We start from the raw sequence: 26,962 nt of genomic DNA, 5'->3' as shown, positions 1-26,962 counted from the left end.
ATGGTGATATAAATGGGGGCAGGTGGGTCATCAGGGCATTGTTTTTAGTCTGCAAAGCACTTTGCATTGCAACTGTTTCAAATGTGAAAAGTGTGGTTTTAACACAGTTTGATTCAATTTAATTTAGTTATGGAGTAACGATGAACCACAAAGGAATAGAGTAGTTCATTGGGATTACCGCACGGTTCTGAGCGTAGTTAATAAATGACAGGGTGTGTGGCAGCAGCAGCAGTTCTTCACCTGACGGTCATTGCTTTCAAGTCGAGAGACTTTGCCGGATTTCCTAAGACGACGGACTTCCACACGTCTCTTGAGCAATGAAAAGGATGAAGGTTGATATACATAATCATATTTTACCAAAGGAATGGCCCAATTTGAAGCAGGTAGGCAAACACATTCACGTGACCCGTCGTGGAAGGAAAACTGTATGTGGCACTAAGGTGAAAGTCACATCGTCCATGGTTTGGACTGTGGCATGTGGTGCAGTTATAAAAGTATCTTTCAGTTCAGTTCGGTTCAGTTTCAGTTTGATTCGAACACGCACTCGACACAATGTAATGCAACACCTATTTCCAGTTGATTCATTACAGCAAGTCTGTAAAGGAGTAGGAATGTCAGGCTTGGACAAAGGATTGAACTCAGATGCAGAGTAGGGATACTTTGTTAGGCTTTTATTTTGACGTCTTTTTCACCTCCACAGTCAGAGTAATACAATATCTACAAATAACAAAAAACTGTTGACGAAAAAGGTTCCAAAAAAAAGGGAACAACCGAGAATCACTCCTAAAAGGAGGAAAACACAAAAACAAAGACAAACTATAATTTGCACCGTATCTGCTATATAACTTATTGTGAGAGGCGTGGCCTGCAGACCTGCAGCAAAGTGGGATGTGCCAGGACCGGCTTCAAGATTAGCGACAGGTGCGTAGATGACACAGCTGAGAGTGTTTGTCTGATCACCTGTCGCTCTGTTAAAGGCAGCAGTCGGAAAGGAGAAGGTAAGTTGTTGATGGTCATTGAGGGTGGAGAGTTGGCAGCCGAGCACGAGCGAGAGTGAGAACATAGATTGAAGAAAAATAATTTGTGTCCTCACTGCCGAGTTTGACAGACAGACATTTGCTGAAGAGCATAAAGGAACATTTATTGAAAAATAAATAATTGTTCGCAAATATGACCGATGCCATGTCCGTCTTTGGTGATCGAAGGAACCCTGAGGAGCAAGACCTCCACACTTATTAACATAAAACGCTCCGACAGGAGGAAGAAAACAATGACTATGAAAATTTCTATACTTCATCTTGATGTAATAATGGTTAACAAAAAAATCACTCCAAAATTTGAGGATAGAAAGAATCGCAGGAAAAAATAATAACTCTCCACTTCGGTTGAAAAAACTAAATAACAAAAATCACTCTACTGAGGAGGAGAAAAGTCAAACTCAAAATAGCAGTGTGGGAATTCAGGATCCAGGAATATAAGCGTGGGACGAGGCAAGACATGGACATGGACATGAGACAGGCACGAAAACTCGAGACAATCTGGCACAGAACAAGGGGAGGCGTGGGCTTATATGACACATGAGGTCAATGGGAAACAGGTGGAAACAATCAGGGTTCAGGGATGAAGTCAGACTGATGAGAAAGGAGGAAGGGCAAGTGATGTGAAACAAGAAGAGTTACTTTTCAAAATAAAACATGCAATTCACAAGATAAAAGAAACCAAGACAAGACATCCCTTAGCTTATTTAATCCTACCCTTTTTCATACCATATCAATTGTATCCCATTAATTTGTTCTCTGGTACAGAATAGTGAATAAATAAATATTATACTACATTAAATAAACAAATAATAAATCCATTAATAAATGTGTCTAAAAAAATAAAATAAACCAAGAAATAAAAAAGGGGTTCAAGATGTTCATCATAATTATTGTTCTGTGTACTTTGTGAACACTTGTACTGTAGTTTGAACAGTTTCTTAAACTGAATAATACTGGTGCTTTGTTTGATTTTTTCGGTTAATCCATTCCATAATTGAACTCCACATACTGACATGCTAAAGGTTTTAAGTGTTGTACATGCATACAAATGTTTTAAATTAAATTGCCCTCCAAGGTTATATTTCTCTTCTTTTGCCGAGAAAAATTGTTGTACATTCTTGGGTAGCAGGTTGTAGTTTGTTTCATACATCATTTTAGCTGTTTGCAAATGCACCAAATTGTTGAATTTCAATATTTGTGATTGAATAAATAAAGAGTTTGTATATGCTCTATATCCAGCATTATGTATGTTTGTAATTGATCTTTTTTTGTAAAGCGCACATTTGTAGTTGTTTCCCCGTATTTCTGCACAATAACTCAGATATGGTAATACTAGTGAGCAGTAGAGAATATAAAGTGGGTTTTATTTGTCTAAAACAGGGGTTACGGGCTACCTGGTCCCGCGGGCACCAGGTAGCCCGTAAGGACCAGATGAGTCGCCCGCTGTTCTGTTCTAAAAATAGCTCAAATAGCAGCACTTACCAATGAGCTGCATCTATTTTTTTAATTTTATTTATTTACTAGCAAGCCGGTCTCGCTTTGCTCGACATTTTTAATTCTAAGAGAGACAAAACTCAAATAGAATTTGAAAATCCAAGAAAATATTTTAAAGACTTGGTCTTCACTTTTTTAATAAATTCTTTTTTTTTTTTTACTTTGCTTCTTATAAATTTCAGAAAGACAATTTTAGAGAAAAAATACAACATTAAAAATGATTTTAGGATTTTTAAACACATATACATTTTTAACTTTTAAATTCCTTCCTTTTCTTTTCTGACAATTTAAATCAATGTTCAAGTTGTTGTTTTTTATTGTAAAGAATAATAAATACATTTTAATTTAATTCTTCATTTGAGCTTCTGTTTTTTCGACTAAAAATATTTTGTGAAATATTTCTTCAAACTTTTTATGATTAAAATTCAAAAAAAATATTCTGGCATATCTAGAAAATTTGTAGAATCGAATGTAAATCTTATTTCAAAGTCTTTTGAATTTCTTTAAAAAAAAAAATTCTGGAAAATCTAGAAGAAATAATGATTTGTCTTTTTTAGAAATATAGCTTGGTCCCAATTATAACAAAGTACAGATTGGATTTTAACCTATTCAAAACATGTCATCAAAAATCTAAAATTAATCTCACTCAGGAAAAATTATTAATAATGTTCCATAAGTTCTTTTTTAAATTTTTTCAAAAAGATTCGAATTAGCCTAGCTTTTGTCTTCATTTTTTCCGGCTGAATTTTGAATTTTAAAGAGTCGAAAATGAAGATAAACTCTTTCAAAATTTAATTTTCATTTTTTTCATGTTTTCTCCTCTTTTAAACTGTTCAATTAAGCTAAGTTAAGTTAAAGTTAAAGTACCAATGATTGTCACACACTGTGTTTTTTTCATCATTTATTCTCTACAAAAAACCTTCCGTAAAAAGAAAAAAAAATGTACAACGGAATGACGGACAGAAATACCCATTTTTTATATTTATATAGATTTATTCATTTATTATTTCTGGCAATTTATTTAAGTGTGTATCAAACTGGTAGCCCTTCACATTAATCAGTACCCAAGAAGTAGCTCTTGGTTTCAAAAACGTTGGTGACCCCTGTTCTAAAACATATTTTGCTTTATTCATTATTGACATGTTTCTTGCTACTTTATGTTCTATATTCTTTAAATGAAGTTTCCGGTTCATAATATCATATATTATTACACCCAAAAATGTGTTTTCCTTTACCCCAATATCTACTCTGTCTGTTTGTAGTTATGTTTGACATTCCCTTCTACTGTTACCAAATAGCATTATTTTAGTTTTACTGAGATTCAAAGCTTGTCTGTTTTTCTCAAACCATCTTTTAATTTGTTAACTTTTTCTGTTATTATTTGTATTATCTTCCTTGTGTTCTCTCCTGAACAAAAACGCAGTTGTATCATCTGCAAATAATACTAACTTTAAGTCCTTTGTAACTTTACAAATGTCATTTATATTGAGATTGAACACTTTTGGTCCAAGTATTGATCCCTGACGTACGCCACCAAATATAGGGGGAGGTTTTGTGTTGGTCCTCGTCTTGAGAACATCAACATGAATCCAGACCATCCCCAGTGGAGTCTTAACAAGACAGCTCACAGCATACATCAGTGTTGTCTTTAAATGGTTGAACTTTAATCAATATGGAGGACAGGCTCTGCTTGGCTTTGGCTAATGATTGCTCAGGTTTATTGCTGGAAAGAAAGGAAAGGTATTCATTTTTTCCTCTTTTATCCTTTATTGCATTATGTTTATGCACAGCAATTGCCATTATTTTCATCAAGTGGACTCTAACCATCCATTTATTATACCCTTTGTTGTCATTTTTTTGAACGGGAGCCTATCCCTTCACATAAACAGACAATTAGTCACCCATGCTTTTTGTGTGCTTGTCGCTGGCTAAAATGCCTGATTTTTCTCCAGCTTTTTTAAAAAGTCGCCCGAAAATTTCACTGTTTTGGGACCTATTTTCTTCAATAACATTGCATTAATTTGTAATTTGGGCTTCACGGTGGCAGAGGGGTTAGTGCGTCTGCCTCACAATACGAAGTTCCTGCAGTCCTGGGTTCAAATCCAGGCTCGGGATCTTTCTGTGTGGAGTTTGCATGTTCTCCCCGTGAATGCGTGGGTTCCCTCCGGGTACTCCGGCTTTCTCCCACTTCCAAAGACATGCACCTGGGGATAGGTTGATTGGCAACACTAAATTGGCCCTAGTGTGTGAATGTGAGTGTGAATGTTGTCTGTCTATCTGTGTTGGCCCTGCGATAAGTTGGCGACTTGTCCAGGGTGTACCCCGCCTTCCGCCCAATTGTAGCTGAGATAGGCGCCAGCGCCCCCCGCCACCCCAAAAGGGAATAAGCGGTAGAAAATGGATGGATGGACGGAATTTGTAATTTGTTATCAATGTTGTAAGTTAGGGCTGCACGGTGGAACAAGGGTTAGTGCATGTGCATCACAATACAAAGGTCCTGAGTAGTCCTGAGCTCGGGTTCTTTATGTGTGTCAGGTTCGTCCCTGACAGTTTGGTTATGTTTTAGTTATTTCCTCTGCATTTGTCTTTGTTTCCTCTGTGTGTGTAGTATTTCCTGTCAGCGCTCTTATTTTGTCTGTTTCTTGTGTTTCTCCCTGAGCGCTGTTTCCCCTCAACGGTGGCTGATTGGCACCTGGCCACACCTGGCGTCAATCAGCCCACTCATATTTTAATCTGCCTTCCCATCCAGTCTGTGCTGGATTATTGTCACTTCTGTATTGTCGTTGTTACCTGTCGTATCGTGTCGTGTCATGTCGTGTCAATGCAGCGTTGCGGAAAGCTATATTTGGTAGCGGTTTTGTAGCTTACTGTCTTTTGTTCCCTGTTTTCAATTTGTCTTTGGACAACACGTCACGACTTCTGTTTTCCTGCTCGTTACCCGCTAGCTTCCACGCTAGGCCCCTTTTGCTTTTGCTAGCTTCCATGCTGAGCTCCTTTTGTTTTGTAGCTCCCATGCTAGCTCTTTTAGTTTGTTATCCGCCTCGTGCGCGCTTTTTGTTGCACCCTTTTGTTTGTTCCTGTGTTAGTGTTATATTAAATCATGTTTACCTGCAAAATGCCTGCTTCCTTCTCCGCATCTTGGGGTCCGTCACCAACTAACTCTGACAATGTGGGGAGTTTGCATGTTCTCCCCGTGACTGTGTGGGTTCCCTCTGGGTACTCCAGCTTCCTCCCAGATTCGAAGACATGCACCTGGGGATAGGTTGATTGGCAACACTAAAAATAGGCCCCATTGTCTGAATGTGAGTTTGAATGTTGAGCCTGCGATGAAGTGGCGACTTGTCCAGGGTCTACCCCGCCTTCCGCCCGAATGCAGCTGAGATAGGTTCCAGCACCCCCTGCGACCTCAAAAGGGACAAGCGGTAGAAAATGGATTGATAGATGTTTTAAGTTTTCTTTGTAATTGTGGCACACTTTTGTATGTGGTACAATTGTGCCTGCCCCAGGCTAATTCGGGGCCCCAGGTAGAATGTATATTAAGGGCTCCCCGACCTCCATTTGAAAAAAAATGCCACACTTTTCTATTGATGCGAAACGATTTCTATTTGGGGTCTACTGACTTTTTCCAAAATTGGAGCCTTGAGTGTTGGCCGATACCGATACCTGATAGGATATCAGCAGGACTTATAGTACATCCTTTTATTATTTTGTAGTGTGTAATGATAGAAAAGGTTTGCTCAAGAGAAATTACTTTAAAAAAATCAGTCAATCAATAATTTTATTTCTACAGCTACTAATCACAAACCACAATGACACCCCGGGATCTGAACCCACAATGATAGTTCTGAAAACACTCATGCTTTTCAAGTGTTCATTTGTGTTTTGGTGACATATGGTGGTCTTAATAATCCAGGAAGTTGAAGGGATGCGTACACGTTTGTAATTGAATACTTTCTTACTCCTTTGCTTCAGATACTTGTATATTACTTACAGAGTAATATTCTACAATACAGTCGTTAATTGATAAATTATAAATCAAATATTCATCAAATATGTATGTATTACCAAGGGGTGTAACGGTACACAAAAATTTCGGTTCGGTACGTACCTCGGTTTAGAAGTCATGGTTCAGTTAATTTTCGGTACAGTAAGAAAACAACAATTTTCCATTTTTGGGTTATTTATTTACCAAATTTGTAAACAATGGCATAACATACATATACACACAGGGTCCATTGCCAGGGTTAATGTGGTCAACATATATAAAATAAAAACTAAGTAAGATAAGGCTCAGAAACCTTTCTACATTTAATGTGCTTTTTTTGATTGATTGATTGATTGATTGAGACTTTTATTAGTAGATTGCAAAGTACAGTACATATTCCGTACAATTGACCACTAAATAGTTACACCCCAATAAGTTTTACAACTTGATTAAGTCGGGGTCCACGTGAATCAACATTAAACTGCCTCAAGTTGTTGCTCAGATGAAATAAAATGACAAAACGTTTCTTCGACATATAAAAAGTGCAACATTAAACAGTTTCTAGTCAACTCAGCCTGGCTAACCTGGTAGTAAGAGAATATATGGGCTAATTGTTCTTCCACCATAGAAGTGGGTCAAAATCTAGTTTTAATGCAATACAGCAACCCACCGCGACCCCGAACTGGACAAGCGCTAGAAAATGCTTGGATGGATGGTCTAAATGTGCTGCTATAAAAACATTTGTTATTGCTTTAGCCCTGCCTGGCTGGCCGAGGAGAGGCTGCCTGAATGCGATGTTTGCACCACGCTCCTCTTTCTCTTCCTTAAAGCGAGGTTGACTTGGCGGTGGTGCCGCTTCAAAGTGGTTAGCATGTTTGACGTGTTGGCAGAAGCGTACACTACTGCTGCTGAACAATGTCGGCAAACCGCCGTCCTCCATTGTTGTATCGCACCGCGAAACCGAAGTGTTCCCAAAGGGGAGATGTTAACGAGGCAGGAGGGTCTTCCAGCTCTGGCTTTTGCATGTTGTCCTAGCCCGGTCGCTGCTAGCCTGCCATGTGTTTTGTGCCTCGCTCTGCATTGTTTACACAACGTGCGGTGCGCTACCTAATATGTCCGTGTGGAGACTCGTTCGGTACACCTCCGAACCGAACCGAAACCTCCGTACCGAAACCGTTCAATACAAATACACGTACCCTTACACCCCTAGTATTACCGTATTTTACGGACTATAAGGTGCACTTAAAATCCTTTTTTTTCCTCAAAACTCGACAGTGCGCCTAATAATTCGGTGTGCCTAATGTTCGGAATAATTCTGTTTTTGCTTACCGACCTCGAAGCAATTTTATTTGGTACACGGTGTAATGATAAGTGTGACCAATAGATGGCAGTCAAACATAAAAGATACGTGTAAACTGCAATATGGTGGCAATATGACTAACATAAACAACACCAACATTTTATATGTTCCATTAAAAATATTAAACATTACACACGGCGCTTAAAAATCTAATAAAATGTTTTAGTACGACTTTGGTAAGCTATGAAGCTGCACTCCTTGATGTGCTTGAACATACGAGTATTATTATGGTGTGTGTATAAGGTAATTCATATTAACTGCCGTTTTGTTTCGCAATAGTATGCAAAATAACCTTTCCTACCTTCTGGTGCCTGCTGATCTCTATTTGGGACGTACATAAATCCTGAAAATTTGAGCGACTCTGCCTTTGTAGTCCTAGTTGACTCCGTAGTCGATAAGATTCATCCATCCATCCATTTCCTACCGCTTATTCCCTTTCGGGGTCGCGGGGGGCGCTGGCGCCTATCTCAGCTACAATCGGGCGGAAGGCGGGGTACACCCTGGACAAGTCGCCACCTCATCGCAGGGCCAACACAGATAGACAGTGCGTCTGCCTCACAATACGATAAGATTCTTATTTTTAATAATAATAATAATAATGGATTAGATTTATATCACGCTTTTCTATTGTTAGATACTCAAAGCGCTCACAGTGAAGTGGGAACCCATCATTCATTCACACCTGGTGGTGGTAAGCTACATCTGTAGTCACAGCTGCCCTGGGGTAGACTGACGGAAGCGTGGCTGCCAGTTTGCGCTTACGGCCCCTCCGACCACCGGAGTGGCACCAGGGGCAAGGGTGAAGTGTCCTGCCCAAGGACACAACGGCAGCGATTTGGATGTCAATAGGTGGGAAGCGAACCTGCAACCCTCAGGTTTCTGGCACGGCCGCTCTACCCACTACGCCATGCCGCCCCGTCTCTATCTTCTTGTTATGGGACGTTCATCCTCTGCTGTTGCCATTTCTAATATCAAGGATTGTAAAGTTCTCACTTATATCTGTCAGTAAACTCGCCATGAAAGCACTAAAACATACCGGTGTGGTGAGTTTATGTTATTCACCCAAAGAACTTTAGGTATTAGGGAGTTCCGGTGGAACGGTTATTCACGAAACACATTTCCGGCGTTGTTGTTGCACTACTGAGCCACGGATGACGAGATGTTGCTCCATTAATGATTTAAGTCAAGACTGAATGTCATTCAAACAGTTAGCTCCATCTTTTGACACTTCTTACACTCTCATCCTTGCACGCTACACCGCTACAACAAAGATCACAGGGCGAAAATGCTGCCGAAGGTGAGCCACGTAAATAAGACCGCCCACAAAACGGCGCATCCGGTTTTTATTTTATTTTCATTTATTCACTGGTGTAAAAGCACATTGTGTTGCAACTTGCCCATGCATGAGAAGTGCTATATAGATCAAGTTGGATTGATACAGGCCTCACGCATATGTATCATTTTTGTGTGTTTCAGAGGTATGGATACGACGGCTTTGTCCAGCTTCAACATCACTGCAAGGTGAGTGAAGTCCATTTTCTTTGTGTGTTCAAAAAATGAATACTTACCTTAACAAATGCTCATAATTCATCTTAAATCCGGCTGTATAATCACTCACCATACAGCGATAGATGATATCCGTCTATTACCTGACCGTTTCTATATTACCTCTCTTTGTTTATAATGTATAATTTCTGCTGGATCTACTCTCTATTTTATGCTTTTTTTTTGTTTGTTTGTTTTTTTGCTGCAGCTGTTACATACACTGCAATACTGTTCATGGTAATCGGGATTGGTTATATATTGTATAGAAGTATAACATAATGATAAAATATATCAGCATATATTATAAACTGTTTATATATTAGGTCAATATTACATATATGTTATATTTTATATTTCTAGTCTTGTACATTTTTAGTTTTCTTTATACCCTTTGTTTTCACCCTCTTTTTGTGCCTTTATGTGCATTATCATTTCCATTCTTACCATTTCCATCCTATGTAACTGAGTTACTGTGTGGATCGATAAAGTTTGTCCAAGTCTAAGTCTAAAAAGCATTCAATTTTTCAGCTTTGCCCTAAAATCCCACAACACAACAGTGCCAAAAGATACAAGTCTGAATTCAGCCAAGATAATACACCCAGTTCTCAAGGTCATCAGCTTAAGCAACACATTAGCAGTGGATTCATATGTCTTTCAAATTTGAATCTTTTACAAAATGTAATGCAGGGGTCACCAACCTTTTTGAAACCAAGAGCTACTTCTTGGGTACTGATTAATGCAAAGGGCTACCAGTTTGATACATACTTAAATAAATTGCCAGAAATAGCAAATTTGCTCAATTTACCCTTAATAAATAAATCTATATATATTTTAAAAAATGGGTATTTCTTTCAGTCATTCCGTCGTACATTTTTTTTCCTTTTACGGAAGGTTTTTTGTAGAGAATAAATGATGAAAAAAACACTTAATCGAACGGTTTAAAAGAGGAGAAAACATGAAAAAAATGAAAATAATTTATGGAACATCATTAGTAATTTTTCCTGATTAAGATTAATTTTACAATTTTGATGACATGTTTTAAATAGGTTAAAATCCAATCTGCATTTTGTTAGAATATATAACAAATTGGACCAAGCTATATTTCTAACAAAGACAAATCATTATTTCTTCCAGATTTTACAGAACAAAAATTTAAAAATAAATTCAAAAAACTTTGAAATAAGATTTAAATTTGATTCTACAGATTTTCTAGATTTGCCAGAATATTTTTTTTGAATTTTAATCAAAATAAGTTCGGAGAAATATTTCACAAATATTCTTTGTCGAAAAAACAGAAGCTAAAATTAACTATATTAAATGTATGTATTATTCTTTACAATAACAAAAAAAATACTTGAACATTGATTTAAATTGTCAGGAAAGAAGAGGAAGGAATTTAAAAGGTAAAAAGGTACATGTGTTTAAAAATCCTAAAATCATTTTTAAGGTTGTATTTTTTTCTCTAAAATTATGTTTCTGAAAGTCATAAGAAGCAAAGTAAAAAAATAAATGAACTATTTTAAACAAGTGAAGACCAAGTCCTTAAAATTTTTTCTTGGATTTTCAAATTCTATTTGAGTTTTGTCTCTCTTAGAATTAAAATTGTCAAGCAAAGCGAGACCAACTTGCTAGTAAATAAATACAATTTAAAAAAGAGAGGCAGCTCACTGGTAAGTGCTGCTTTTTGAGCTATTTTTAGAACAGGCCAGCGGGCTACTCATCTGGTCCTCACGGGCTATGTTGGTGACCCCTGATGTAATGCAATGTTTCGCTTACAAACACTAGTTTGAATCAACAGTCAAAAGATATCAGCTGCTATCATATGGTTAAAATGTAGTGTGCAGGCAAAAGGTGACTCCACAAAGAATCATTGGATTTATAAACCTCAAGACAATTAACACCCTTGATTAATTGAGGACATTCATTTTTCAGTGTTTTTATAGACCCTGTTAACTTATCTTAAATTGTTTTGTGGTCAACGCTGCCATCTAAAGGTGGTATACCCATATATAGGTTTTGTATCACTCTTTTTCTTTCAATGTTCAACACAATCACCCCCGTTGAGCACACCAAAACCCATTGGCGGGACACCTGTTTTAAGATGACATGGTGTACTACAGTGGTTTTCAAATGGGGGTACGCGTACCCCTGGGGGTACTTGAAGGTATGCCAAGGGGTACGTGAGATTTTTTTTTAAATATTCTAAAAATAGCAACAATTCAAAAATCTTTTATAAATATATTTATTGAATAATACTTTAACAGAATATGAATGTAAGTTCATAAACTGTGAAAAGGAAATACAACAATGCAATATTCAGTGTTGACAGCTAGATTTTTTTTGTGGACATGTTCCATAAATATTGATGATAAAGATTTATTTTTTTGTGAAGAAATGTTTAGAATGAAGTTCATGAATCCAGATGGATCTCTATTACAATCCCCAAAGAGGGCACTTTAAGTTGATGATTACTTCTATGTGTAGAAAACTTTATTTATAATTGAATCACTTGTTTGTTTTTCAACAAGTTTTTAGTTATTTTTATATCTTTTTTTCCAAATAGTTCTAGAAAGACCACTACAAATGAGCAATATTATGCACTGTTATACAATTTAATAAATCAGAAACGGATGACATAGTGCTCTATTTTATTTCTTTATCTCTGTTTTTCAACCAAAAAAGCTTTGCTCTGATTAGGGGGTACTTGAATTAAAAAAAATGTGTACAGGGGGTACATCACTGAAAAAAGGTTGAGAACCACTGGTGTGTTATGGTTGTCTCCCTAAAAGAAGGCTGGATGGCCGAAAAGCGCCGGGGATGAAAAGGGGCTTCATCACAAATGAAAAACATCTTCTAAAAGTCAAACGCTTTATTAAATTTTCTTCCATACAAAATCTTTGAGACATTACAAGTGGCATGTTGCACGTGTTTTTAAAGCTAGTTTCAACCAAAATAAGTCCAAATAAGTTTCTTAGTGCTTGCAAACATACTTTGTGTATGAGGGGCAGTTACGTTAGGTTAAGGTGGGGTGGGGGCCCTTCAGAGTCCAATAATGTTAATATATTAGTAACATTAAAAACCAAAATGGGGCCACAAACAAAATCTTATTTTGGGGGTGGATATGGACAACGCTAAGCATTTTGGTTGGGTTCTCATCCGTACTATCACACTTTTTGTCCCTCCTGTGTCCAAGATTGTATTACCTGAGTTTCTTAAACCCATCCATATTCTTCTGCTTATCCGAGGTCGGGTCGCGGGGGCAGCAGCCTAAGCAGGGAAGCCCAGACTTCCCTCTCCCTAGACATAGTCTTCCCAACGTGTCCTCCTGGGTCTTCCCGGTGGCCTCCTACCAATAGGACGTGCCCGAAACACCTCCCAAGGAAGGCGTTCGGGTGGCATCCTGACCAGATGCCCAAACCACCTCATCTGGCTCCTCTCGATGTGGAGGAGCAGCGGCTTTACTTTGAGCTCCTCCCGGATGACAGAGCTTCTCACCCTATCTCTAAGGGAGAGCCCCGCCACCAGGCGGAGGAAGCTCATTTCGCCTGTGATCTTGTCCTTTCGGTCATAACACAAAGCTCATGAACATAGGTGAGGATGGGAAACGTAGATCGACCGGTAAATTGAGAGCTTTGCCTTCCAGCTCAGCTCCTTCTTCACCACAACGGATCGATACAGCGTCAGCATTTCTGAATACGCCGCACGGATCCGCCTGTCGACCTCACAATCCATTCTTCCCCCACTCGTGAACAAGACTCCGAGGTACTTGAACTCCTCCACTTGGGGCAAGATCTCCTCCCCAACCCGGAGATGGCACTCCACCCTATATTTGAATAACACACCAAAATACACACACATATTTTGTGAAAATAAATCAATCAATCAATGCTTATTTATATATAGCCCTAAATCACAAGTGTCTCAAAGGGCTGTACAAGCCGCAACGACATCCACGGTACAGAGCCCACATAAGGGCAAGGAAAAACTCACCCCGTTGGGACGTCCATGTGAATGACTATGAGAAACCTTGGAGAGGACCGCATATGTGGGCAACCCCCCTCTTCTAGGGGAAAATAAACATGAAACATAACTGTCTCGTCTCGACTACTGTAACGTATTATTTTCGGGTCTCCCCATGTCTAGCATTAAAAGATTACAGTTGGTACAAAATGCGGCTGCTAGACTTTTGACAAGAACAAGAAAGTTTGATCACATTACGCCTGTACTGGCTCACCTGCACTGGCTTCCTGTGCACTTAAGATGTGACTTTAAGGTTTTACTACTTAAGTATAAAATACTACACGGTCTAGCTCCATCCTATCTTGCCGATTGTATTGTACCATATGTCCCGGCAAGAAATCTGCGTTCAGAAGACTCCGGCTTATTAGTGATTCCTAAAGCCCAAAAAAAGTCTGCGGGCTATAGAGCGTTTTCCGTTCGGGCTCCAGTACTCTGGAATGCCCTGCCGGTAACAGTTCGAGATGCTACTTCAGTAGAAGCATTTAAGTCCATCCATCCATCCATCCATTTTCTACCGCTTATTCCCTTTCGGGGTCGCGGGGGGCGCTGGCGCCTATCTCAGCTACAATCGGGCGGGAGGCGGGGTACACCCTGGACAAGTAGCCAACTCATCGCAGGGCCAACACAGATAGACAGACAACATTCACACTCACATTCACACACTAGGGCCAATTTAGTGTTGCCAATCAACCTATCCCCAGGTGCATGTTTTTGGAAGTGGGAGGAAGCCGGAGTACCCGGAAGGAACCCACGCATTCACGGGGAGAACATGCAAACTCCACACAGAAAGATCCTGAGCCTGGATTTGAACCCAGGACTGCAGGACCTTCGTATTGTGAGGCAGACGCACTAACCCCTCTGCCACCGTGAAGCCAAGCATTTAAGTCTCACCTTAAAACTCATTTGTATACTCTAGCCTTTAAATAGACCTCCTTTTTAGACCAGTTGATCTTTTCTTTTTCTCCTATGTCCCCCCCCCTCCCTTGTGGAGGGGGTCCGGTCCGATGACCATGGATGAAGTACTGGCTGTCCAGAGTCGAGACCCAGGATGGACCGCTCATCGGGACCCAGGATGGACCGCTCGCCTGTGTATCGGTTGGGGACATCTCTACGCTGCTGATCCGCCTCCGCTTGGGATGGTTTCCTGTGGATGGGACTCTCGCTGTTGTCTTGGATCCGCTTTGAACTGAACTCTCGCGGCTGTGTTGGAGCCACTATGGATTGAACTTTCACAGTATCATGTTAGACCCGCTCGACATTCATTGCTTTCGGTCCCCTAGAGGGGGGTTGCCCACATTTGAGGTCCTCTCCAAGGTTTCTCATAGTCAGTACTGTGACTGGCGTCCCACTGGGTGTGAATTCTCCCTGCCCACTGGGTGTGAGTTTTCCTTGCCCTTATGTGGGTTCTTCAGAGGATGTCGTAGTCGTAATGGTTTGTAAAGTCCTTTCAGACATTTGTGATTTAGGGCTATATAAATAAACATTGATTGATTGATTGAACTGAAAACTATGGACACCAGCATCCATCGATACAGACACCACACTGGTATCGATAATATTGATATCTGGATTTATCTGCACACGTTTAATTAATAGAAGCCAAAACCCAAGCAATGAAGAAATCACTCTGCATGTTACAGCAGATGGCAGCTAGATACAGACTTAAGTAACTTTAATTCTATGGACCAGTACTACCAAGTGTGTTGGGGATAGAAAAAGATGTGACTTATCATCTCCTGAACTGAAAAAAAAAACCCTGATTCATTTCAGGGTGAAGCAAACATGATGAAGGATGGTAAGCTGTTTCGAGTGATACAAGAGAACTGCTGGGACGCAGACACAAGAATACGAGACATGGACCAACATGGTAAATTCTCAGACATATCAAACAACAATAACTTTTGCCTCATGAATGCATTGAGTAGTGTTTGTGATGTTCAGGTGTCACAGTTCAAGCCCTTTCCACTGTTCCTGTGATGTTCAGCTACTGGGTAAGAAGCACCGATCCGGTTTACATTGCACATACAGTAAAGCCGTTAAATTTTTCATTGAAAGCCTACTGAAATGAGATTTTCTTATTCAAAGGGGGATAGCAGGTCCATTCTATGTGTCATACTTGATCATTTTGCGATATTGCTATATTTTTGCTGAAAGGATTTAGTAGAGAACATTGACGATAAAGTTTGCAACTTTTAATAAAAAATCCTTGCCAGTACCGGAAGTAGCAGACCATGTGCGCGTGATGTCACGGGTTGTAGGGCTCCTCACATCCTCACATTGTTTATAATCATAGCCTCCAGCAGTAAGAGCTATTTCCGACGTCTCCAGGCGGCGGCAGTGTGAGCGTTTCAGATGTAATTAGACACATTTACTAGGAAAATTCTGGAAGATCCCTTATCTGCTTATTGTTTTAATAGTGTTTTAGTGAGATTGTAAAGGCATACCTGAACGTCGGATAGCTGCGGTGAACGCCAGTGTCTCTGAGAGAAGCCAATGGAGGAGCCAAAATCTCAGCTGCCTTTTTGTTAGCTGCAGGAGGAAGTCGCGTAATCCACTGAAGTCTCCGGTAAGAGCTGACTTAATATCACAATTTTCCCATCCAAAACCTTGCTGGTTGACGTAGAGAAACATGTTCGCTTGACCGCTCTGTGTTAAAGCTTTACAACCAACAAAGAAACACCGGCTGTGTTTCGGTGCTAAAGGCAGCTGCAATACACCGCTTTCCACCAACAGCATTATTCTTTATAGTCTCCATTATTAATTGAACAAATTGCAAAAGATTCAGCAACACAGATGTCCAAATTACTGTGTAATTATGCGATGAAAAGAGACGACTTTTACCCGTAAGTGGTGCTGGGCTAATATGTCCGCTACAACCGGTGACGTCACAAACACGCGTCATCAATCCGCGAAGATTTCAACAAGAAATTCCGCGGGAAATTTAAAATTGTAATTTAGTTAACTAAACCGGCCGTATTGGCATGTGTTGCAATGTTAATATTTCATCATTGATATATAAACTATCAGACTGCGTGGTCGGTAGTAGTGGGTTTCAGTAGGCCTTTAAGGCGCACTTAAAATCCTTTTATTTCTCCTCAAAACTCGACAGAGGGCCTTATAACTCGGTGCGCCTAATATAAGAAATAATTCTGGTTTTGCTTACCGATCTCGAAGCAATTTTGTTTGGTACATGGTGTAATGATAAGTGTGACCAGTAGATGGCAGTCAAACATAAGAGACACGTGTCGACTGCAATGTGATGGCAGTCACACATAAAATCGAGGACTACGAGACTGACAAACAGTTTCTACCCACAGGCCATCAGGCTTGGGAATGCTAACTTGTGGATGCTAGCTCCCAACCCCCCGTTTTTACTTTTGTCTTTTTGAACAAAACACAGCTACCTTGACCACCCCCGAAGTGTCAACCATCACTGTAGACACCTTTCACCTTTGATCACTAAAGACACTTTAACTGCTGCTGTGACCCAAGGTCACCTCCATATTTATACTGTTGACTGTCAATCAGAATCTGCAATAAGTTATGTTACTTACTATGCCTTGTATATACATTTTTATTTTTAATTGTTTATTTTTAGCTAAGTACCGTGTGACTTGTTGAAGGGTGGACTAGCAAAGTAAGATTTTCATTGTACGGCAAACTGTTTATTTATCTTTGCGTATGACAATAAACCATATTGAATCTTGAATAAGAGGTATGTGTAGACTGCCATGATGGCAATATGACTTAAGTAAACCACAACATTTTATATGTTCCATTGAACATATACAAACGTAAGAAATAATTCTGGTTTTGCTTACCGACCTCGAAACAATTTCATTTGGTACATGGTGTAATGATAAGTGTGACCAGTAGATGGCAGTCAAACATAAGAGATACGTGTCGACTTTGGTATGACTCGGCCGGGGTTTGAACTCAAGACCCACCAATCTCAGTGCAAACACTCTAACCACAAATCCACTGAACAGGTTATGTTAACATATCTTAATCCAGTTGTTTTTTGTTTTTTTAGGCCAAACCTCATGACACACTGGATCTTTGTGTCCTTTTAAACGATGACCTGGCCCAGACGGTGCGCAGCCATCCCAAAAGGTTTGTGGGCCTCGGAACCCTGCCCATGCAGGCCCCCGACCTGGCCATTCTGGAGATGACGCGTTGCGTCAAGGAATTAGGCTTCCCCGGGGTGCAGATTGGCTCCCACGTAAACGACTGGGACCTCAACGCGGCCGACCTTCGTCCCTTCTTTGCTGTAAGAAATGTAGACGCTGCCGGTGAACTCGTGGGTGATTTCTAAATGCCATGCAAGAAGTGCTCACCTTGCAGTGTGTGTCCTGTGCAGGCAGCTGAAAAGCTGAATTGCTCCATTTTTGTCCACCCCTGGGACATGCAGACGGATGGGAGGATGGCTAAGTATTGGCTGCCCTGGCTGGTGGGTGAGGGAAATGGAGACTAGGAACACCTTCTATTGAATTTCGCTCCAAGTATACTGCATCAAAATGTCTGCATGTGGGCACAAGTATGCGTTGTGTTTGTGGCTATGAGAGAGAATGTGACACCACACTGCCAAAAATCAATCAATCAAATCAATCAATGTTTATTTATACAGCCCTAAAATCACAAGTATCTCAAAGGGCTGCACGAGCCACAACGATATCCTCGGTTCAGATCCCACACCAGGGCAAGGAAAAACTCAACCCAGTGGGATGACAATGAGAAACCTTGGAGAGGACCGCAGATGTGGGTGTTCCCCCCACTTTTCCTCCTCTAAGGGAGACCGGTGCAATGGACGTCGACTGGGTTTAGCATAATATTGTGAAAATCTAGTCCATAGTGGATCTAACATAATAGTGAGAGTCCAGAGAAGAGTAAATCGAATATAATGATAAATTAAATATTCAAAATGAAAATCGTTATTGATTAGACCAGTGTTTTTTAACCTTTTCTGAGCCAAAGCACATTTTTTTCATTGAAAAACATAAAAAAATTAAACAACCGATTGCGTTCCCCGCAATTGTTGGATATTGTTACGTCTGTTTGGCATCGTGGTGCCGGGTTTGATTCCCTCGTGGATGCGTCAACAAGTGAACACAGCAAAGGTAAGATATGAACGATTTATTTAACGAAAAGGATCTATGAAACAAAACACTGGTGCTAATAAAAAGTCAAACCAAAGGCGCTAGCATAAACGCTAGGATATACAACAATGAAAACTAAAACTGGCACGTAGGCACATAAAAGAGTAAAACAAAACATACAGCATGAGAGCTGGAATGAACAAATGGCTTAGTGTGAAAAGCTAGCGAGAATGTACATACGTGACAGAGTGCAGGCGTAACTCGTTGCGTGAAAGCAAATTAGAGTCCCAGGCAGAAGAATGAAAAGAGGAAGGCTTATAAAGGGAAGGTGATTAACAGAGAACAGGTTTTGCAGGAACCGGGAGTAACAGCTGAAACTAATAAGTAACCATGGTGATGGACTAAACGGGAAATAAACGGATCAAAGGGAGAATGAGAACAAAGATGGAAAAATAAACAATAATATGTGAAGATCCGAGTCACGGATCGCAAAAGATATGACTTTAAACCAGGGGTCGGGAACCTTTTTGGCTGAGAGAGCCATGAAAGTCAAATATTTTAAAATGCATTTCCGTGAGAGCCATATAATATTTTTAACACTGAATACAACTGTCAGGTTAAAACACTGATGACATCTATTAAACAGACAAGAAGCAAGGAATTAAACAGAGACTGGATTCAATTTAGCTCAATGAGGAGAAACCCGTAGACCTGTATTCTTGTACAGTGTCGTCCTACGCTCTGACAAGAAAAGTCTATGCCTCCTCTTTTATTTGGACTTTCCCTGATTAAAACAAAAAAATGTGTGCATCTCTTATTCATTTTAATAACATTGTTATTCTGAAGCAGACCAATATTAAATAAAATACTTTTGACCATTAATGCGACTTCTTGAACAGGTGCGATAGAAAAATAAGAATGTTATATATTTTTAACGTTATTTTTAACACTGTGATTACCAGAGGAATTATATTTATATAGCGCTTTTCTCTAGTGACTCAAAGCGCTTTACATAGTGTAACTCAATATCTAAGTTACATTTAAACCAGTGTGGGGGGCACTGGGAGCAGGTGGGTAAAGTGTCTTGCCCAAGGACACAACGGCAGTGACTAGGGTGGCGGAAGCGGGGATCGAACCTGCAACCCTCAAGTTGCTGACACGGCCGCTCTACCAACCGAGCTATACCACCACTTATCGTGGTAAGCAACTTCAGTTATGATTTATCTGAGAGCCAGATGCAGTCATCAAAAGAGCCACATTTGGCTTGAGAGCCATAGGTTCCCTTACCCTTGCTTTGAACCATAACCAAGCATGCATCACTATCTCAAAGTAAGTTTACTGTCGAAACCTGTCACATCACACCGTAACTTATTTGGAGTTTTTCTGTCTATTCCTGTGTTTAGTGTTTAAATTCTTGTCTTGCGCTCCTAGTTTGTTGTTGATTTTCATGTCATGTACGGACGTACTTTGTGGACGCCGTCTGCTGCTACACACGCTGTAAGTCTTTGCTGTCGTCCAGCATTCTGTTTTTGTTTTCTTTGCAGCCCGTTCAGTTTTAGCTTCGTTTTGCATTGCCATCCCTGAGCGTCAATGCCTTTTCTTAGCGGAACTTTCCTTTTGTTTATTTTTGGTTTAGGCATTAAATAGTGAAAAACTGCTTGTCAGAGGATATTTCCTACTGCAGTGAAGCCACTTCAAAACTGCTGTAAGGCATTCAGCAATAACTGAAAAAGTAAACAAAACACAATAATAGGGCAAAATGTATGTAAAATCCTATGTTCTTTGGACTTTATATCTTTAGGGAAAATGTTTGGCTACTATATAAACTTCAATAAAAAGGTCGTTTACAAATATGTCAGTAAATCTCTCACGATGAAGCCGTTCAAAGGGATGCTAAATTAGCAATTATCTTAATGGGCTTTTGAATGATGCCATGCTGCTAAACCGAATTAAAACTATTACAAAGGACACGTTGACTTACTCCTGAGTCCATGTTAGGTAGGGAGAAAGCATAATTGTATCCATGATGGCATTCAGTTCCTCAGTGTAGAACACTGGTGTCAGACTCAAGGCCCGGGGTCCAGATCTGGCCCGCCACCGTGTACATAAAATGCCTCAATAAAATTATACATCTTTATATACTTAAAGGCCTACTGAAACCCACTACTACCAACCACACAGTCTGATAGTTTATATATCAATGATGAAATATTAACATTGCAACACATGCCAATACGGGCTTTTTAGTTTACTAAATTGCAATTTTAAATTTCCCGCGAGTTTCTTGTTGAAAACGTCGCGGAATGAGGACGTGTACGCGTGATGTCATGGACTGTTTGGAAATATTAGCGTTGCACCACTAACAGGCTAAAAGTAATCTGCTTTAATCACATAATTACACAGTTTTTTGGACATCTGTGTTGCTGAATCTTTTGCAATTTGTTCATTTAATAATGGAGACTATAAAGAACAATGCTGTTGGTGGAAAGCGGTGGATTGCAGCTGTCTTTAGCACCGAGACACAGCCGGTGTTTCTTTGTTTGTTGTGAAGCAGAGCGGTCAAGCGAACATGTTTTCTCTACGTCAACCAGCATGTTTTTTGATGGGGAAATTGTGATATACATCTTACCGGAGACATCAGTGGATTATTCGTCGTCCCGCAGCAGCTTTCAAAAAAGGCAGCTGTGAGCTCGGCTCCTCGGCTTCTCTCTGAGACACTGCGTGTTCACCGCAGCCATCCGACCACGAGGTATGTCTTTACAATCTTTAAAATCTCACTAAAACGCTATTAAAACAATAAGCAGATAAGGGATCTTCTAGAATTATCCTAGTAAATGTGTCTAATTACATCTGAAACGCTCACACTGCTGCCGCCCGAAGCCGTCGCTTTTTTTTTTTTTCTAGTCCTTCACTATCAATATCCTAATTCACGAATCTTTCATCCTCGCTCAAATTAATGGGGGAAATTGTCGCTTTCTCGGTCCAAATTGCTGTTACTGCTGGTGGCTCCCATTATAAACAATGTGAATATGTGTGGAGGCCTGCAACTCGTGACGTCACGCCACATATTTCCGGTAAAGGCAGGGCTTTTCTATTAGCGACCAAAAGTTGCGAACTTTATCGTCGATGTTCTCTACTAAATCCTTTCAGCAAAAATATGGCAATATTGCCAAATGATGAAGTATGACACATAGAATGGACCTGCTATTCCCGTTTAAATTAGAACATTTCATTTCAGTTGGCCTTTAATGCATTTGTTCTTTCAATTTTGACAGGAAAAAAAATACAGATATTTTACACTTTAATATTATCTGAGCATGCCAAATAATATGTTATTATTCACTGTAATAAGACATATTTTTGTTTAGATAGTCACTTTTACTTATGATTTCAAAGCAAGTTATCCCATCAATTTACGCGTAACAAATCTAATAATTACATGCATCTGCAATTGTTGGATGATACATTTATTACCCATTTGCATGATTTAATTTTTTTTAAATAGCGGCCCTCCGAAGGCAACCATCGTGGCCCTCACTGAAAACGAATTTCACACCCCTGGTGTGAATAATGGAAATTGAACATTTTGTCATGATTTCAATACAATAACAATCAGCCATTTAGATTATGTTAAATTATAATTGTATTTTTTTTTTGGAATAGTGCAGATATTACATACAAAAAAAAAGACCAGCATCATATATAATATGGCATCGTATCACTTACATGATTGTCTTTCTCATATCACCAAAAGGTATGCCGACAGAGACAACAATGGCTATTTGCTCGATGCTTTTCGGAGGAGTCCTCGAAAAATTCCCCAAACTAAAGGTTTGCTTTGCTCATGGAGGTAAATAATACACTCTGCAACACTTTTGATCTTTGACATTATATACTAATTTTCTTCCTCATATTTTACACAGGTGGATCTTTCCCATTCACAGTTGGTAGAATTGAACATGGCCACAACGTTCGCCCCGACTTATGTGCTGTGGACAACACAACCAATCCCCGGAAATACCTGGGTTCCTTCTACACGGACTCTCTGGTTCACGACCCTACGGCCCTGAAGCTGCTGATTGATGTCATTGGAAAGGTCAGCTGAAATGTTTTATGGGTGGTCCAAAAGACATCCACAGTGTTGGACAAACATGCAGGCCCAATATTTTTGTAGAAATAAAGTCAAATGTCACAAATGTAAATAGAAGCCGCTTGGGCTAACCAACCTTTGATGTTTTGTAGTAGCGTCATAACAATGCTACGTTCTGTATGTGCAAGTTAAAACTCTACTATGCAAAGTGAAAGCCATTTATCAACAACACCCAGGGCCCAAGCTCATCTAATATGGACTGATGCAAAGGGTAAAAGTGTTCTGTGGTCTGACGAGTCCACATTTCAAATTGATTTTGGAAACTGTGGACGTCGTGTCCTCCGGACCAAAGAGGAAAATATAGGCGTAATGTTCAAAAGCCAGCATCGATGACGGTATGGGGGTGTATTAGTGCCCAAGGCATGGGTAACTTACACATCTGTGAATGCACCATTAATGCTGAAAGGTACAAATAGGTTTTGGTATGTTGCGATCCAAGCAACGTCATCATGGACGCCCCTGCTTATTTCAGCAAGACAATGCCAAGCCACGTGTTACAACAGCGTGGCTTCATGGTAAAATAGTGTGGGTACTTGAATGACCTAACTGTAGTCCAGACCTGTCTCCCATTGAAAATGTGTGGCCCATTATGAAGCCTAAAATCCCACAACGGAGACCCCGGACTGTTGAACAACTTAAGCTGTACATCAAACAAGAATGGGAAATAATTCTACTTGAAAAGCTTCAAAAATTGGTCTCCTCAGTTCCCAAACCTTTACTGAGTGTTGTCAAAAGGAAAGGCCATGTAACACAGTGGTAAAAATTCCCATGTCCAAACTTTTTTGCAATATAATGCTGCAATTAAATTCTAATTTAATGATTATTTGCAAAAAAAAAATTACGTTTCTCAGTTCCAACAATAAATATCTTGTCTTTGCAGTCTATTCAACTGAATATAGGTTGAAAAGGATTTGCAAATCATTGTATTCTGTTTTTATTTTTGAATGACACAACGTGCCAACTTCACTGGTTTTGGGTTTTGTATGATGTTTGCAGGATAAAGTGATGCTTGGAACTGATTACCCATTCCCGCTGGGTGAGCTCCAACCTGGATCCTTGATAGAGTCAATGGATGAGTTTGATCAAACACTAAAGGTAGAAAATCATTTTTTCTCTCCAATTTATAATGTGTACGATATATCCTCACTGGTAATCACATTAAGTACACCCACTGTCAGAGTTAGTTTGTGACGAACCCCAAGATGCAAAGACGGAGGCAAACACTGAACAGGAAAACATGATTCAATTAAAATATTAGAACAAGAACAAACCAAAGGGGTACAACCAAAAGCGTGCACCAGGCGGATGACAAACTAAGGGAGCTAGCATGGGAGCTAGAAAATAAAAGGAACTTAGCATGAAAGCTAGCAAAAACAAAAAGGGTCTAGCGTGGAAGCTAGCGGGTAGCGAGCAGGAAAACAGAAGTCGTAACGTGTAGTACAAAACAAACTGGAAGCAGGGGAAAAAAAACAGTAAGCTACAAACATCTAACGGATATAGCTTACCGCTAAGCTGCAAATACAAAAGACAGGAGCGACATCGACATGACAATAATCCAGCACTGACTGGCGGAACAAGGCAGGTAAAATAGCAACGGGCTGATTGACACCAGGTGTGGCCAGGTGCCAATCAGCTGCACCTGAGGGGAAAACAGCGCACAGGGAAAAAAACAGGAAACAGACAAAATATGAGCGGTTACAGGAACTAAAAACAGGAAATACTAAACACACACAGAGGAAAAACTAAAACACAAACAATCTGTCATTGGCAAGCCTGACACCCACATAATTTAATTTGAATATAACTGCATTTTCTACTGATTATATGAGTCCTCGGTTTGCACACCTTGCATTCATTCTATTTCCAATTCTTAAATGAAAAAATCTATTAACAAATTTGAAGCCATTTTTTTCTATTTTCATTTCTGAAAAAAAAGATGGACAACTATTTAATGACACGTTATTAAAATGACAATAGGACTCCTGCTGAACAAAGATGTTACCGTCATGCAAAACACATGCTAAAAGCAAAGAAATAGCTAAAAATACGGCTTCCGGGTAAATTTGTCATCACACAGATAAGCACGCATTTTTGGCATTTTCTTCAGCTCTCATTGGTTCGTTTCGCAGCCGAGTGTGAAGCGACTGGGATGGGAATCAACACTTCCAAGTCCGAGTCCATGGTCTCGCTCGGGAAAGGGTGGAGTGCCATCTCCGAGTTGGGGAGGAGATCTTGCCCCAAGTGGAGGAGTTCAAGTACCTCAGAGTTTTGTTCACGAGTGAGGGAAGAGTGGATCATGAGATCGACAAGCGGATCGGTGTGGCGTCTTCAGTAATGCGGAAGCTGTATGAATCCGTTGTGGTGAAGAAGGAGCTCAGCCGGAAGGAAAAGCTCTCAATTTACCGATCAATCTACGTTCCCATCCTCACCTGTGGTCACAAGCTTTGGGTTATGACCAAAAGGACAAGATCACGGGTACAAACAGACAAAATTAGTTTCCTCTGCCGTGTGGCGGGGCTCTCCCTTAGACATAGGGTGAGAAGCTCTGCCATCCGGGAGGAGCTCGAAATAAAGCCGCTGCTCCTCCACATCAAGAGGAGCCGGATGAGGTGGTTCGGGCATCTGCTCAGGATGCCACCTGAACGCCTCCCTAGGGAGGTGTTTATGGCACGTCCGACCGGTAGGAGGCCACGGGGAAGACCCAGGACACGTTGGGAAGACTATGTCTCCTGGCTGGCCTGGGAACGCCTCGGGATCCCCCGGGAGGAGCTGGACGAATTGACTGGGGAGAGGGAAGTCTGGGCTTCTCTGCTTAGGCTGCTGCCCCCGCGACCCAACCTTGGAGAAGCGGAAGAAAATGGATTGATGGATGGATTAACATAAATTGGATTTTTGTGTTTTAATCATGGTCAGACAAGCTAATTAGCTGTCTGTGATCACACGGCACCGCTATAAATAATTGTGTGTAGGATAGCGTGTATAATTACAATATCACTAATAACTGGTTAATATTAAGTCACGAAATGTAAATAGAATATTTCTGATTTTGGATGGTTATTTAGAGGGCTTTATAGGTGGAATAGAGGACTTTCTATTTACTCCATTGTAAGTGGACTTTTTTTAACGTTTATTTACGAGTTAGAATGCATTAAAGAAATACAATACGTCTTCTTATCTTACATAATGATTGTGAGCGATTATCAAAATTACAAAAAAGTGCAGTTCCCTTCTAAGCATATAAATGATGATTAAAGTGGTGAAGCTGTATTTTTATTTGGATTCTTATCACGTGTCCATCCAGAGTGTTCCCATTTGGTCCTTGAATTTGTATTTGCAGCCATCGTCCTATAATTTATAACTGGTCATTTTTAATTGATGAACTGACAAACTACAAACATTGTTTTAATATTCATGTTGTTATTTTCAAATAACTTAAGCTTTTTTTGTGTTACAGGATAGGCTGCTGGCCGAAAACGCACTGGAATTTTTGGGCCTTAAAAAAGAGCAATTTCATTGAGAAGGGTGATTGACTCCTGCCAGTGGTTAAACATAAATACTCAAATTTATATTTGAATGATTGTGTATTTGAAGTTAAATGTTTTTTGAAACTTTACACCTTGTCAATTGTTTTTTTTGTTTTTTTTTGTACAAAACAATGGGACCTAAAATTGAGCCTTGGGAAACCGCATATATAATATATATATTTAATGAGTTCATGAGTTACAAAATTGCCCAGTAGATTAAATTGTTACTCTGTGTAGTCAGAGCACTTGAACTGCAGCCAACAACTTTAAATACGAGCCTTCCCTAACCAATCATCTCCTCCACGGCAGCAAATAAACTACATTTCTTACTACATGAAAAACTAATTTATTAAATCATGAAGTAGACTAGAGGTCTCCAAACTACATCAGGTATCCTAAATCTTGCCTGCGGGAAGTCCCAAATTAGATTAAAAAAAAAAAAAAAGTATTCATTTTTTCTTTTTTTATTATTAGTTTTTAAAATCTGTCTTTTCTAATGCGAGCAACTACGCGGTCCCCATCTCCGGTCCCCTCCAAGGTTTCTCATTGTATCCCATTGGGTTGAGTTTTTTCTTGCCCTGATGTGGGATCAGCCGAGGATGTCGTTGTGCCTTGTGCAGCCCTTTGAGACATTTGTGATTAAGGTCTATATAAATCAATCAATAATATTGATTTATATAGCCCTCAATCACAAGTGTCTCAAAGGGCTGCACAAGCCACAACGACTTCGTCGGTTCAGAGCCCACAA

At 39.9% G+C, this 26,962-nt stretch overlaps 1 protein-coding gene across 1 annotated transcript; it reads left to right on the top strand.

The window, feature by feature from the left end:
* The first annotated feature begins 233 nt into the window (after positions 1 to 233).
* acmsd (aminocarboxymuconate semialdehyde decarboxylase) lies at positions 234 to 26,299 on the top strand. The gene is made up of 10 exons (XM_061918469.1): positions 234 to 383; positions 9,356 to 9,400; positions 15,215 to 15,311; positions 15,386 to 15,435; positions 17,478 to 17,714; positions 17,805 to 17,898; positions 22,295 to 22,390; positions 22,464 to 22,636; positions 23,687 to 23,785; positions 26,145 to 26,299. Exons 1-10 carry the CDS (start codon positions 318 to 320, stop codon positions 26,205 to 26,207), a joined length of 1,020 nt encoding a protein of 339 aa, XP_061774453.1. The 5' UTR covers positions 234 to 317; the 3' UTR covers positions 26,208 to 26,299.
* Positions 26,300 to 26,962: the final 663 nt, after the last annotated feature.

This window comes from Nerophis ophidion, linkage group LG13 (genome assembly GCF_033978795.1).
Source record: "Nerophis ophidion isolate RoL-2023_Sa linkage group LG13, RoL_Noph_v1.0, whole genome shotgun sequence".
NCBI lineage: Eukaryota > Metazoa > Chordata > Actinopteri > Syngnathiformes > Syngnathidae > Nerophis > Nerophis ophidion.
The sequence above is the reverse complement of the archived record's forward strand: the minus strand, read 5'-3'. Positions and strand labels throughout refer to the sequence as shown.